Consider the following 13056-nt stretch of genomic DNA (forward strand, 5'->3'; position numbering starts at 1 on the left):
CAGCTCTTGGTACTCAAATACGTACAAAACAAAGATGTTTTTATGAGATACCACAAAGCTCACTTGACACGACGTCTTATATTGGACATCTCTGCTGATAGTGAAATTGAAGAGAATATGGTTGAGTGGCTAAGAGTAAGTACATTTTTTTAAATATTTGGTTTTCTTAATATGGTTCATATATAACCTTAAGTAATACACTTTGGTGATATCTTTAATGTCCAAGAAATAGGGAACATTTTATAAGCATATAGCATCTATTATATAAAATAAAATGATATCTAATAAAGTATATTTTCTTAATAAAGGCTTTTAGTGAAGTACCTTTGCTCTCATTAGAACTGACCTTATTAAATAGGTTACAGGAAAAATAATTTCATTTTTAAACTGTTTTCTGTACTAACTGATGTTTTATGTACTATAGAGATGTTTGTAAATAAATACTTCTACATAGCAAAAAGAACCAGCAGCTAAAGGTGATGGCTTATTTAGGGTAATCATTGCTAATTGTGACCAAATTCCCAAAATCCCCATATGTTGTCTGTTCCTTTCAGTTTGTTTTAATGGAATTTAAGTTACATTAAAATGTCTTTCATTTATATATATATTTCAAATTACAGATGTTTCTTTGTACTGTGGGATAGTAAAAATTACTTTGCAGACTGAAACCATGCAGATTGATCTTAATGTTAACAATCAGTGAGGACAATAGTTTTGTGACTGATTTCAGAAATTTTTGTCAAAATATTAAACAGTCTTTCTGTTATCACTATATAAAAAAAAACTAGTAAAATTAGTATGTATTTAGTACACTAATTTAAAACATAAACTTTCAGAGTTAAAGTATTTTATTTCCTTGTAAAAGATAAGAGTAGTTAGGGAAATGTTTGCAATTCATATTTCTGATAGTGCATCTAGAATATATAAAGAACTCTTACAACTCAACAGTAAAAAGACAACTCAGTTAAAAATGGGCAAAGGATTAGAATAGACATTTCTTCCCAGAGGATAACAAATGGCCAACAAGTATATGCAAAGATGCTCAACATCATTGATCATTAGGGAGATGCAAATCAAAGCCAAAATGAGGTACCACTTTACTCCCACTAAGATATCTAAAATTAAAAAGACACACAAATAAATGTTGATAAGGAAATGGAGAAATTGGAATTTTCATGCATTGCTGGTGAGAGTATAAAATGGTGCAAACACACTGAAAAGCTCTATATAGTTCCTCAACGAGTTAAACATAGAGTTGACCCAGCAGTTGTACTCCTAGGTAATTCCACTCAAGAGAAATGAATATGACCACGCAAAAACTTGTACAATGAATGTTTATAGCAGCATTATTCATAATAGCCAAAAAGTGGAAAAAACCCAAAATGTCAGTTAGCTGATGAAAAGATAAAATGTGGTCTATCAATACAATGGGCTATTATTTGGCAATAAAAGAAATAAAGTCCTGATACATGCTACAATAAGGATGAACTTTGAAAACATTATGCTGACAACCCAGTCACAAAAAAAAACACATAATGTATGATTCCACCTATACAAAATGTCCAAAATAGCCAATTCTGTAGATACAGAAAGTAAATTAGTGGTTCCCAAGGAGCTAGGGGAGGGGATCAGGGGAGTGACTGCTGATAAGTATAAAGATTCTTTTTGGGGTGATGTATATGTCCGACAGTGACGGTTGCATAACTCCATAAATACTGTACAAAGATCCACTTAATTGTAAAAGGGTGTATTTTGTGGTAGATGAATTATATCTCAATAACACAATTAAAATGAAGAATAGATTGACTAGCACTTGCCTTCTTGTCATGTAATTTGCAATACAGAGCGAGCATCTTTTGTATGCCTTGGAGAGTTGTCATACTCTCTATAAGTTTGGATCAGCTTTCAGCCCTTGGTCTTTTGGTCTTTCAATGTCATGCTGGTGTCACTTTCTCTGGGGCATTTTATCTTTTTTTGTCACTTTTTTCTCATTTATGTTGATAATTTATCTTCACTAAATTGCTATGCCTCTGCATACTTAGAGTCTTCAACGTTGGCAGTATCAACATTACAACCACAGTCAGCTCTGTTCTGTTTTATTTTAACTTCCAGGATTATTTTCATTGGTATAAGCTTATCATTTTTGTTGGCCATTTTTGTTAATGTCATATGGATCTATCACTGGAAGAAAAGGATGCAATAAAACTATATGCTTTGTCGCCTGGGTAAACTGAATCAACAGAAGACTAACAGATTTTTGAAAGAAGTATTGTGATTGATCATTGATATGATGTGCTTTGTTATTTGTATAGTGATTTGTAGATTGAGGAGCTAGAGATGAAGTTTGTACTTTACGCATTACTGACATTCAACATATAGTGGTACTGAAAGTTGAACTGTGTGGTGAGTGAATTGACTGGTGCTATGTATCTATTCTGTGGTAACTATAATTCATGCATATTTCAATCATGCAAGGAAAACCAGGCTTGCTTGTACCCTATTGGTATTAAGAGTGAAATTTAATAGATGTTAGACTACAAACATTGTAATAAATAAAAGAGAGAGGAAGAATTTTGTATTAAAGCATCTAAGATGTAGTTTTCCTTTAAAATTTTTACTAATAGTGTATCAGATTTTATATTATTTATTACATCTCTGTTTTTGGTTTTCATAGGAAGTTGGTATGCCAGCAGATTATGTAAACAAGCTTGCTAGAATGTTTCAGGACATAAAAGTATCTGAAGATTTGAATCAAGCTTTTAAGGAAATGCACAAAAATAATAAATTGGCTTTACCAGGTATTATTTCATAATTTATGTATATAATACAAATATGTATATATATATTTAACTTTAAAAAAGAGTATCTTTGTTTTCTAATAAATTAAAAATAAATCTTGGCAGTAATACATACAAAGATGTTACAAAGACCACATTCCTTGAAGACATCTTGCAAAACAATTTAGATTTGCTAATTCTTATTATGGAAACAAATGGACACTTTTTAACAAAAATTTTAGTCATATTTATTTTTCACCAAAAGGTTACCTTGTGTGTATGTATGTTTATTTATTTTGAATTTTATCCATTGTTAACATTATTTACTTTTTTTCTAATATTCTTGCCTATAGCTGATTCAGTTAATATAAAAATTTTGAATGCTGGTGCCTGGTCGAGAAGTTCTGAGAAAGTCTTTGTCTCACTTCCTACGGAACTAGAGGACTTGATACCTGAAGTAGAAGAATTCTACAAAAAAAATCATAGTGGTAGAAAATTGCATTGGCATCATCTCATGTCAAATGGAATTGTAAGTAGATTGTGTTAGTTCAGCTATTGGTTTGGCTGAAAGTAGCAGAACTCCAGATAAGAGCTGCTTAAACAAGATAGATCTTTGCTTCTCTCACATGTAAAAGTTTGAGCAGGTACAGTAGCCTTGGACCTTGAACTTGTTAGGGACATAGGCTTCTGGTTATATCACCATTCTTCAGGTATTGCCCTTGTTTGCAGAATCCAATATGACCCCCACTATGTCTGTCTTCTGGTACAAAAGAAAGATGAGGGTATATTTCCTTTAAGGGCAACTTCTGGAAGTTTCCTCCAACATTTCCACTTATATCTCATTGGCCAGAATTTAGTCACATGGCTAAATTTTGCTCCAGGAATCACTGGGAGATGAGTCATTATTCTGGTCAATCATTAAGGTCTGCTAAAAATTTTATTACCGTGTAAGAAAGAATGAATGGATATTGGAAGACAACTACGAGTCTTTGCCATATATAATCTCACGTGAGAGATAATGATGGTAGATAGATGATCATCATTATGAAGAGATTCTTATTGTTTTTTAATTATTTTATCTATTATAGATAACATTTAAGAATGAAGTAGGTCAGTATGATTTGGAGGTAACAACGTTTCAGCTGGCTGTGTTGTTTGCATGGAACCAAAGACCCAGAGAGAAAATCAGCTTTGAAAATCTAAAACTTGCAACTGAACTCCCTGATGCTGAGCTAAGAAGGACTTTATGGGTTTGTTTTATGTGTTTTGTTTTTTAAATTGTATCCTCTCACGTAACAGGAAATCGTGTTGGCTTGCTTATAATTAATTTATGAATTCATAACACACTCAAATGACTTTTAACTAAGAAAAATACACTAATGAGGTATTAATGGAAAAAAGGAAATTGAAAACAAGCAAGTTACTAAGATGGAGAAAGGCCAAAAAAAGGTGGGGTGAAATTGCATTGGTTACCTGTGAGGAGCATGATGAAAGATTTCAGTAATGAGAATGTGTTCAAAGATTTTAAGATGACCAAAAATTTAAGACAACTGTGGTCGTTTTGAAGTCTTGTAAAATGTCCTCATTAGCCTCCTTGTTCATACCTACGTTCTCAGAATAAATGATTACCTAGAGAGAAACAGCTGGTACATAACTGGCAGGTGGTGTTTGCTGTGGGTCATATGTGATCAGTCCCTCTAGTTTCTTGTCTTATATTGTAAAGAGAACATTTATAGCTTCCTCATCGCCAGCTCTTTTCTCCTCTTTCCCTTCTTATTGTGCTTTTCCTTTGTTATATTCATGGAGGTACCAAATAAAAGTTTGAATTCTGAATTTGTGCTTATAATCCTTTCTCGCCTATATCAGTCATGTTGGAGACTTGATCTTTGTATTTAGTGCTGTTTATAGATGCTAATTCTTTCCTCTTTATTCTTCATAGTCTTTAGTAGCTTTCCCAAAGCTCAAACGGCAAGTTTTATTGTACGAACCTCAAGTCAACTCACCCAAAGACTTTACAGAAGGTACCCTCTTCTCAGTGAACCAGGAGTTCAGTTTAATGTAAGTTTTACATTGGTTGATGTAAAATAAAACTACCTTGTTTGAATTTTAGTGCTTCATTTTTAGCTAAATAATTATTTTCCTTACATGATATTTAAAACACTGTATACTGTATACTGTCATCACTCTAGATTGATGCCATTTATTTGTTTATTAAACATATTAATGAACTGGAGATGTTTATTTCTTTACATATTTTTCATGAATACATTTTGGTGTCTGACATTCTACTATATTGCTTTTCATGTTTAAAGTAAACCATCCTATTGCATTTTAAAGCAGTGTTAACCACGTAAAGCATTTTTTGTCCTTAAGATCTAGTTGGAAGATAATGCTGAATTACAACCTGTATATCTTCAATTATCTAATCGATTTCATGGCAGTATAAATTATATTGTTTGTTATTACAGAGAGTATAGTCACCCATAATTTATTAACAGAACCTTTTTGTGTTTTAGGAAAATCGTAGGGTTCATTTTAAATAAAGCTGTATGTTGGTCATTTGTTACTTTTCCTTTAAACCGTTCTGGATATTAATTTTTAGAATATCTCTAACTCTTATCTCAGACATTGTTTCTATAATATGTTTAAAAGGCTTTTCACTGTAAAATATTTGATTAAATGTTTTTTCTAGAAAAAATGCAAAAGTTCAGAAAAGGGGTAAAATCAACCTGATTGGACGCTTGCAGCTCACTACAGAAAGAATGAGAGAAGAAGAGAATGAAGGAATAGTTCAACTAAGAATACTAAGAACCCAGGTTTGTAATGTTAAGACAGAATGTCTAAATTTTGAAAAAATTTGACTTTTTGTTGATTTTTTTTTTTTCTTAATCTTCAAACCTTTTTTGAATTTAAAAGCATGTAGGTATTCAGACATTTTGTAAGGAAGATCTAATTTTCATTTTACTGGAATTTAAAAATTGTATTGATAGCATTCTCTTAGCCGCTGAAAGAGATGTTGTCTGTATGGCTTGGTGGACTCTGGTAGGTTCTGTTGGCTGGGCAAAACCTTGGTTTTAGGGTATGTCTTCCTTTGACCACACCTGAATAAATGTAACTCAGCAACAAATTACAATTCTAGGATTGACATATTTTAAATTTTATTTAAGACTTGTAATTCCATTGTAATGTGAAATTGGGGACTTTTTAAAAATATTTTAAAGCTAGAATTATGATACCTTCTGAACATGATAAAGAATACCTATTGTAAGCTAATATATGACAGCTTTAACTTTAGAAACAGTCTTACTAAAATCAAGTTTTCCCACTTTTACTATTTTTATTTAATATTATTTGAAACGACTGGCCAATGCAATGAAATACGAAATACATAAGAGGAAAAGACTAAATGTTTTATTATTTATAGATCATATAATATGATAAAGGAGCAGAGAAAATATGAATACATAAAAATTGCTTTTCTAGTTAGGAATATACAAAGCTTAAAACTTCAGAGGAAAATAACAGAAGAAAGTATAGAATTCAAAGTATAGCTTTCAGTGAGTTTTGATAAATGCATATACCTATGTGACCATCAGATCAATTAAGATACAGAACATACCTGTCATGCCAGTAATTTCCCCAAACCTTCCATCCAGTCTGCCTACTTCCAACCTATCTGATTCCTGTCACCACTGCTTAGTTTTGCCTGTTCTTATCTTCCTAGAAATGGAATCAGACAGTGTATGTTCTCTTGGTATCTGTCTTCTTTTGCTCAACATTCTTTAATGATGAGGCCGAATAACTTAATGAGTGAATTTTTCTCATATTACTATCAAGTTGACTGAATTTCATTTAGAAATTCAACTAGGAATGTTTTTGGAATTTCACAGATGATTCTCAGTTTTATCAGAAAGAATAAATAGTTGAGAGTAATTGAAAACCTTCAAAAATACAAATAAAGTGGTGGTGGTGGTGGCGGAACTTGCCTCACCGAATATTAAAATTTATTAAAATATCTACAAAAAGACAACAATATGACAAGCAGATTGAAGAAAATAACTCAGAATTAAACCTTATATCTAAGTTTAGACAAACTTTACAATAAAGGAAATCATTTCCACAGCCCATGAAAAGGCAATGTATTATTCAGTAAGAAGTTTTGGGAAATTTTACTGTTGTGGGGGGGAAATCAGGATATATTCCTAATTTATGGCTACACCAAGGTAAATTTCAGTTGGATTAGAGTTGTATAAATCCCAGATGTATAATGGGATGGCAAGTATAGTTACACTGTAAGGTGTGCAGAGAAAATGGGGTTTTTTGTTTTGACTTAAACTGATCCATAGTTATGCCCAGTAATCCAAGCTGTCCCTTTAGGTAATGCTGAGACTTGCTTATTTCTCCCTTACCCCACTCCATCCATCCCCATTCTTGGCTGTTTTCACAGATGGCTTCTGGATGTGTTGAGGGTGAGAGGAATTCATTTAACCGCATAGTGGCAGTAAAGGGATCAGCATATTTACACAATGGTGACAGTGTCCTGGGTTCTTGCTCTTGGCAGCAATGGAGTGCTTTACCTGTCACCTATCGGATTTTGACTTTCTGTTGCTGTTTCCTGCTGATGTGTGTAGCAGATGAACCATGATTTATTCTTTTTCCAGTTGGTAAGGACCACATAGTCTCTTCCCTACTCTGACTGCCTGTCCTGTGCTCTTACTGGGCTCTTGAGCTCTCTGAGACTATGCCACCTCTTCTGTGTGGCGCCCTTGGCCTACATGGAACACTGGTATTATCATCTGCTGCTGCAGGATCACCCTTTCCTGCCACTAAAGGACCCGTGGCAGGTCCATTAGCTATAAATTCTGTGTCATGTGGGATCTGAGAGATTCGGGAGTGCTAATTGTTTCTGTCACATTTCACTCTTCAAGTGACCTCCAGTATATTAAATAGGGACAGAGCTAGAGCCCCTGCGCTTTGTTTTTGCCTCTTGACTTCTTTAACACAACGTGTGATCTTAACCTCTAGCAAATCTAGAAGAGGAGAAATTGGGACATTTACAATGGTTCCTCTCCTCCTCCCTGGTTCCTGTAATCTTCAAGCCCCTGAAGGGACAGTCTTCCCCTGTTCTTCTTTCTATTTGCACTCTTGACATAACCCCCTGTGATCAAGATCTTGGCATCTGGATATATTGAGAATGGGATGTATTCCCCTGACCTCCTAGTGACAGTGAAGGAATCCTCGTGTCTAGACAGGGGAAGTTGAATTATGCTGACTCAGTAGTGCCTGCCTTCCAAGCCTTAATGCTTTGCTACAAAACTCCATTTTGAATGTTAAAAGTAATTATTACCTCATTTTCTGTTTTCACATTTCCTTTATAAATAAGTCTAATGTCCATCAAGGCAGATAGATGCCTTTCGTTGGCTAAGGAGAGAGCTTGTACTGCAAAAGGCAAAAGAGAAAAGAATAATAATTTTCTAATTATTACTATTACAAGCTTAATATTAATTAATTAAGAAACCATCAAGGAAAATATTGATAAAATTGACTTAGACGAAAAAATGCTTACTCCTGAAGAAAGTTAAAACATTTCATTGAATTAGTACACACTGAAGATAATATTTATAACAAATACAATTTATTTATCTGGTAAATATATAGAGAGTAGTAATTACTGATTTTTAAAGCAGACACTATCAGCCTCCTACACAAATAACTGAATACAAGGGGGAAGTATTTGTAAGGGGTTTGTTGTATCTTAATTGGTTTTTAACACAATACCAGTTTATATACATATGGTGTTCACAGGTAAGATAAAATTTTTAAATGCACATGGTATGGAAAAAGGAATGAAAGGAATTGGCCAAAACATTAGTTATAGCACAGAGGTTATAATTTTGCTTCTCATTTATTAAATCTCTATAATCAGGTTTTCTTTTATAGTGAGAAAAAAACTATTTCTGTTTAGTAAAAGATACTTGTCTCAAGATTAATTTCCTGGTGATTGCTAATAATTTTGGATGGATATTAGATAGAGGATGAAATACATAAAAGTCACTTTTTGTTTTGTTTTACTTAAAATAATATAGTAATGCTTTTTCATTTTTATTTTTTCTTTTAGGAAGCTATCATACAAATAATGAAGATGAGAAAGAAAATTAGTAATGCTCAGCTGCAGACTGAATTAGTAGAAATTTTGAAAAACATGTTCTTGCCACAAAAGAAAATGATTAAAGAGCAAATAGAATGGCTAATAGAGCACAAATACATCAGAAGAGATGAATCTGATATCAACACTTTCATATATATGGCATAATTTTGAATATCATGAACAATATTAAGAACCCAAATTTTGGAGTGCGTGGGCAGTAAGTTGTAACAGTTTGTGCTGGAGGAAGGTTTATTTGGACTTTGATTACATAACTATTAAAATCTCTGCCTTACCTAACAAAACAACTATATTTTACCAATCACATTAGTTAGCATGACGGCATTATACCTTCATGTTGCAAACTCTTTGACGGCATGCTGTTTTGTGGAGAAACTTGCATTCATGAAGAGCCCTTTATGAACTTTTAAAAGTAAATTTGATTTATACCCACCAGAAGAAATACAGATGGGAAGGGTGAAGGCGGGGTTCTTAACTGCTTTTCTCTCTTTTTTTCCTCTCTTACAAAAATGTACTTGCACAACGAAGGATCTTCACTGAATTTGTGCACTGAAAAGTGCTGTTATGTTTGTGCACTGAAAAATGCTGTTATGTTTTGTTTTAAAAATGCAATTAAAACTAGAAATAGCACTCTTGGTTTCTTTTGATCAAAGGAGTGAGCTGGTCTACACAAGATTGGGAGAGGGCAGGTTAGGTGAGAAGATAAGTATTTAGTAAGAATCAAATTATTTGTTCAAACACTGCTTCAGTATAACTGGATTTTAATAGTGACCTAAAAATGGTATTAAATTTTTCCAACTTAAAAATGTTGGCTTTCTTTAAGCAGGAAACTGCTGTTTTAGTTGTTGGTTGTTAAATGATAAGGAGTTTTTTATCTTACATGTCTGGAGAGCTTGTTTTGAAAAAGTGAAGCTTATATTGTTGCTTCAATTGTTTAAGAAAATGTATGGAGATAGTCATTTTGATTGCAGAGTCAAAATAGCAAAGGAAACATATTAAGTATGTTAATAAACACACTTAATATACTTAATACCTAATATTTATTATGCTATACCCAAATTTATTAAAACAAGGCAGAAATCTCTTGCTCTCATATAATACAGTTATGTAACTGATCTCTTAATTTGTAGCATAGAAATATTTTGGTATTTTAAAGTCTCTTGATTAGAGATTTGTAGCCTCAGGTTTCTGGAAAGGAAGACATTCTGTTTTTAAAAGTAATAAGTATCGGTGACCTAGGAGGAAGAGAAAAACTACAATGTAAGACCTGAAAAGCATAAACAAAATTGTTGCAGTTTTAATACGAGCAGTAAGCTTGCCAAATATATGTACATACATATTTATATATTTTAAAAATAAACATTTTTAAAATGTTCTGAAGGCAACACTTACCTTGTTCCTTTAGTAGTCAATCTAAAGTAGCAATTTCCTAGTTGCTGGTGACTGAATACCCTGAGTAGGGAAGATTTTTAGGATTTAAGGACGTGACAACTTCAAAGAGAAAAACTTATTCCCCATTGGGAAAGAATGGCTCGACGTGGATTTTTATTCATTACGGTGCACATTTCAAATTTTCTTGCAAATTATTTTATATCTGGATTGATATTAAGTAAAATTTTAAACATATGATTTTGAAGATAGTAGGAAATGCAGTGCTGGAGCATTGAAAGGCATACAGGATTAACATACAGTAATTCCAAGTAATCTGTCCCCAATCTCAAGAGGTGCTGTGAGCCGTCTGCTGAAAGAGAGGAAAGCAAATTTAAAACACATAAGGTTTTGCTGGTCATAGTCAAATGCCTGTTCTGAAACTCATAGGAAATTGGAATTTTCTTTCTAATTTAAAATCTTACAGTTGAGCTTTAAGGTAGAATACATCAATTAGTAGACCGAGCATATTGTGAAGAATTAAACTCAATTAGTGCTCACCATTTTCTCTAATGCTAACAATGGATAAATTTTTTTAAATTTTGTAATAATTGTCCTTATGTTTAACAGATAGTTTGGTATTGGCATATTTGCTTATCCAATACGAGAATGCCAAAGTAAGAAACAATGGAAGGGAATATTACAGGCCATTTTTTAAAGTTTAAGACTTGTTTTAAACCATAATTGTTCTCAGAACTTTTTTGGAACTTCTAATCATTTGGGTCACTTAATTTAAGAATGAGAGCCATAATGTTTTGATTTATAAAGGCAAATTTAACAAAAAGTGGATAACTCTAAATCCATAACAAAGTTTTCTATTAAATTTTATAAACTTTTTAATAGCTAAGTATGTCCTAATTGTATTTGGGGGGATAGAACAGCAGTAAATACTGTAGATTCAAAGTTTTCATCATTTTTTTCGTCATGGACACAAAAGTTTAACTACTTTTTGGTGTTTATGGAAATCATTTAGTTGATAAGGTGCCTATACCATTATTGAAATTTTTTTAAATATGTTTTCACAGTAGATTTCCTAATTTAAATTGGAAAAAAAAAAGTACCAGCAATTTGCTAAAGGCAGAATCACAATTAGTATCCTTTGTCAGATCCCGTTTCTATAACGTGCACTTAAAATTAGTGCTATCTGAGCAGGGAGGAAACCTGACATAGTTAAGGGGGAAAAAATACATACTTTTTTTTTCGTGAGTAGCGTGGCAATATAACTCTTCAGAGGTTAATTTAAGCTTCCAGCAATTATCTTCTAGTTAAAAGATGGAGCCATCTGGAAAATGTTAGCCTTTGTTGCCATCTCATCGACAGAGTAAAAAGACATGAAACACAATTTACAAAGTAAAACTATAGAGCAATTTTAGTGCTTACAACGAAATAAATATTAGACCATTACTGTTCCAGTGATTTAATGAGGATCTTGAAATAAATTCTGAAGTCTTCCAATTTTTATATTTATTGGAGAGGTCCCTGCATTCTGTCAACCTACATAAGTCTCTTATTTTGTGCATAAATGTTAACATTTCCAAAAATGAAATGTTTTCTAAATTTTGCTTTTTATTAAAATGTAACACAAAATATGACTGGGGTAGTTTACAAGTATTTTGCATTATTTGCAGTAGTTCATTAGCCCTTTGCTCAAAGGGCAAATTTTAAAAATTGAATTTGGGTGAAAGATTTGCTAGTTTTCCAGAAAGATTTGCTATCTTAAACTCAAGCTGGTTTTTCTATTTTCATGTAAATGACTGGGATGCTGTCTTATAAACTCTTCCAAGGTCATGTTTGTGAAATAAACATTACATGAGAGCTTTCCTGTCATCTACACATATATGTCGTCTGGAGTGCTGAACAAATTTGAGTTCTTAAGTTGTAATCTATCCTCGTATGGTATATACGAATTTGAATGTGTGCCACTACATACTGAGATGATAATGCTGTACAATTTTAAGTGGTAACAGGTTCTGTATGCAGTCGGCTGAAATATTTTGATGAACTGCTTAATTTTTGGATTTTATTTTTTAAGTTGTATAATTTATTTTCTTGCAAAATAAAAATGTAATATAAAAGCTTTCACCTACCCAGAAAATGTTGATGTTCTATACAATAGTTTCTAAGAGTTTAATTGAAATTTTTATGATAGGTATAGTTATATATTTCATGGTGAAATAGTAAATCTCAGCCAGCCTTAGGAATCAGAAATATGAAAATAACCACTTATTTCTTTTTCTTTTAGACTTCGAATTCTAGTTCAAAATGAAAGCTATCGGGAATGTAACTTTTCCATTGATGATAGCATATGGCTATCATGCCTGGAAGAGGTCAAAAATTTTAAACCTGGAAGTGATTAGTACATTCATTCATAAATTTAGATAGTCCTTGTCATAACCAAAAATTAAATTTTATGTCAGATAAAAATAAAAAAAATTATTTCATGTTTTACATAAGAAAACTTGTGAAATATTTAACTTTCAAAGCTAGAGGTAGTTTAGTGATAAGGTTATGGAAATGGACCATGTCATTGTCACTTTTGGCTGCTAATAACAAAATATAAAGACTGCGTGGCTTAAACAATGTCGTGGTCACTCGGGGGTTGTGAAAGGATTCACAAGTCAGAAAATGTATTTAAGAAGAGAAGCACGGGCAGAGGAATTGCCAGGGGCAGAGTCTAGAGTAGAC

The 13056-nt window shown here is 32.5% G+C and overlaps 1 protein-coding gene across 3 annotated transcripts in view; it reads left to right on the forward strand.

The window, feature by feature from the left end:
• The window catches only part of CUL5 (cullin 5), an 84710-nt gene extending 72216 nt beyond the window's left edge, over positions 1-12494 (forward strand). For 2 of the 3 annotated variants that reach the window (XM_033120736.1, XM_033120737.1), the window contains 7 exons: positions 4-135; positions 2675-2798; positions 3131-3306; positions 3866-4027; positions 4717-4835; positions 5470-5593; positions 8896-12493. In XM_033120736.1, the coding sequence (XP_032976627.1) occupies positions 4-135; positions 2675-2798; positions 3131-3306; positions 3866-4027; positions 4717-4835; positions 5470-5593; positions 8896-9090 (1032 nt within the window). In that variant the 3' untranslated portion in view covers positions 9091-12493. Of the gene's footprint in view, positions 1-3; positions 136-2674; positions 2799-3130; positions 3307-3865; positions 4028-4716; positions 4836-5469; positions 5594-8895 lie in introns of all 3 variants that reach the window. The other variant, XM_033120738.1, reaches the window with a different exon arrangement.
• Positions 12495-13056: the final 562 nt, after the last annotated feature.

The sequence above is a fragment of the Rhinolophus ferrumequinum genome, chromosome 11 (genome assembly GCF_004115265.2).
Source record: "Rhinolophus ferrumequinum isolate MPI-CBG mRhiFer1 chromosome 11, mRhiFer1_v1.p, whole genome shotgun sequence".
Classification (NCBI taxonomy): Eukaryota; Metazoa; Chordata; class Mammalia; order Chiroptera; family Rhinolophidae; genus Rhinolophus; species Rhinolophus ferrumequinum.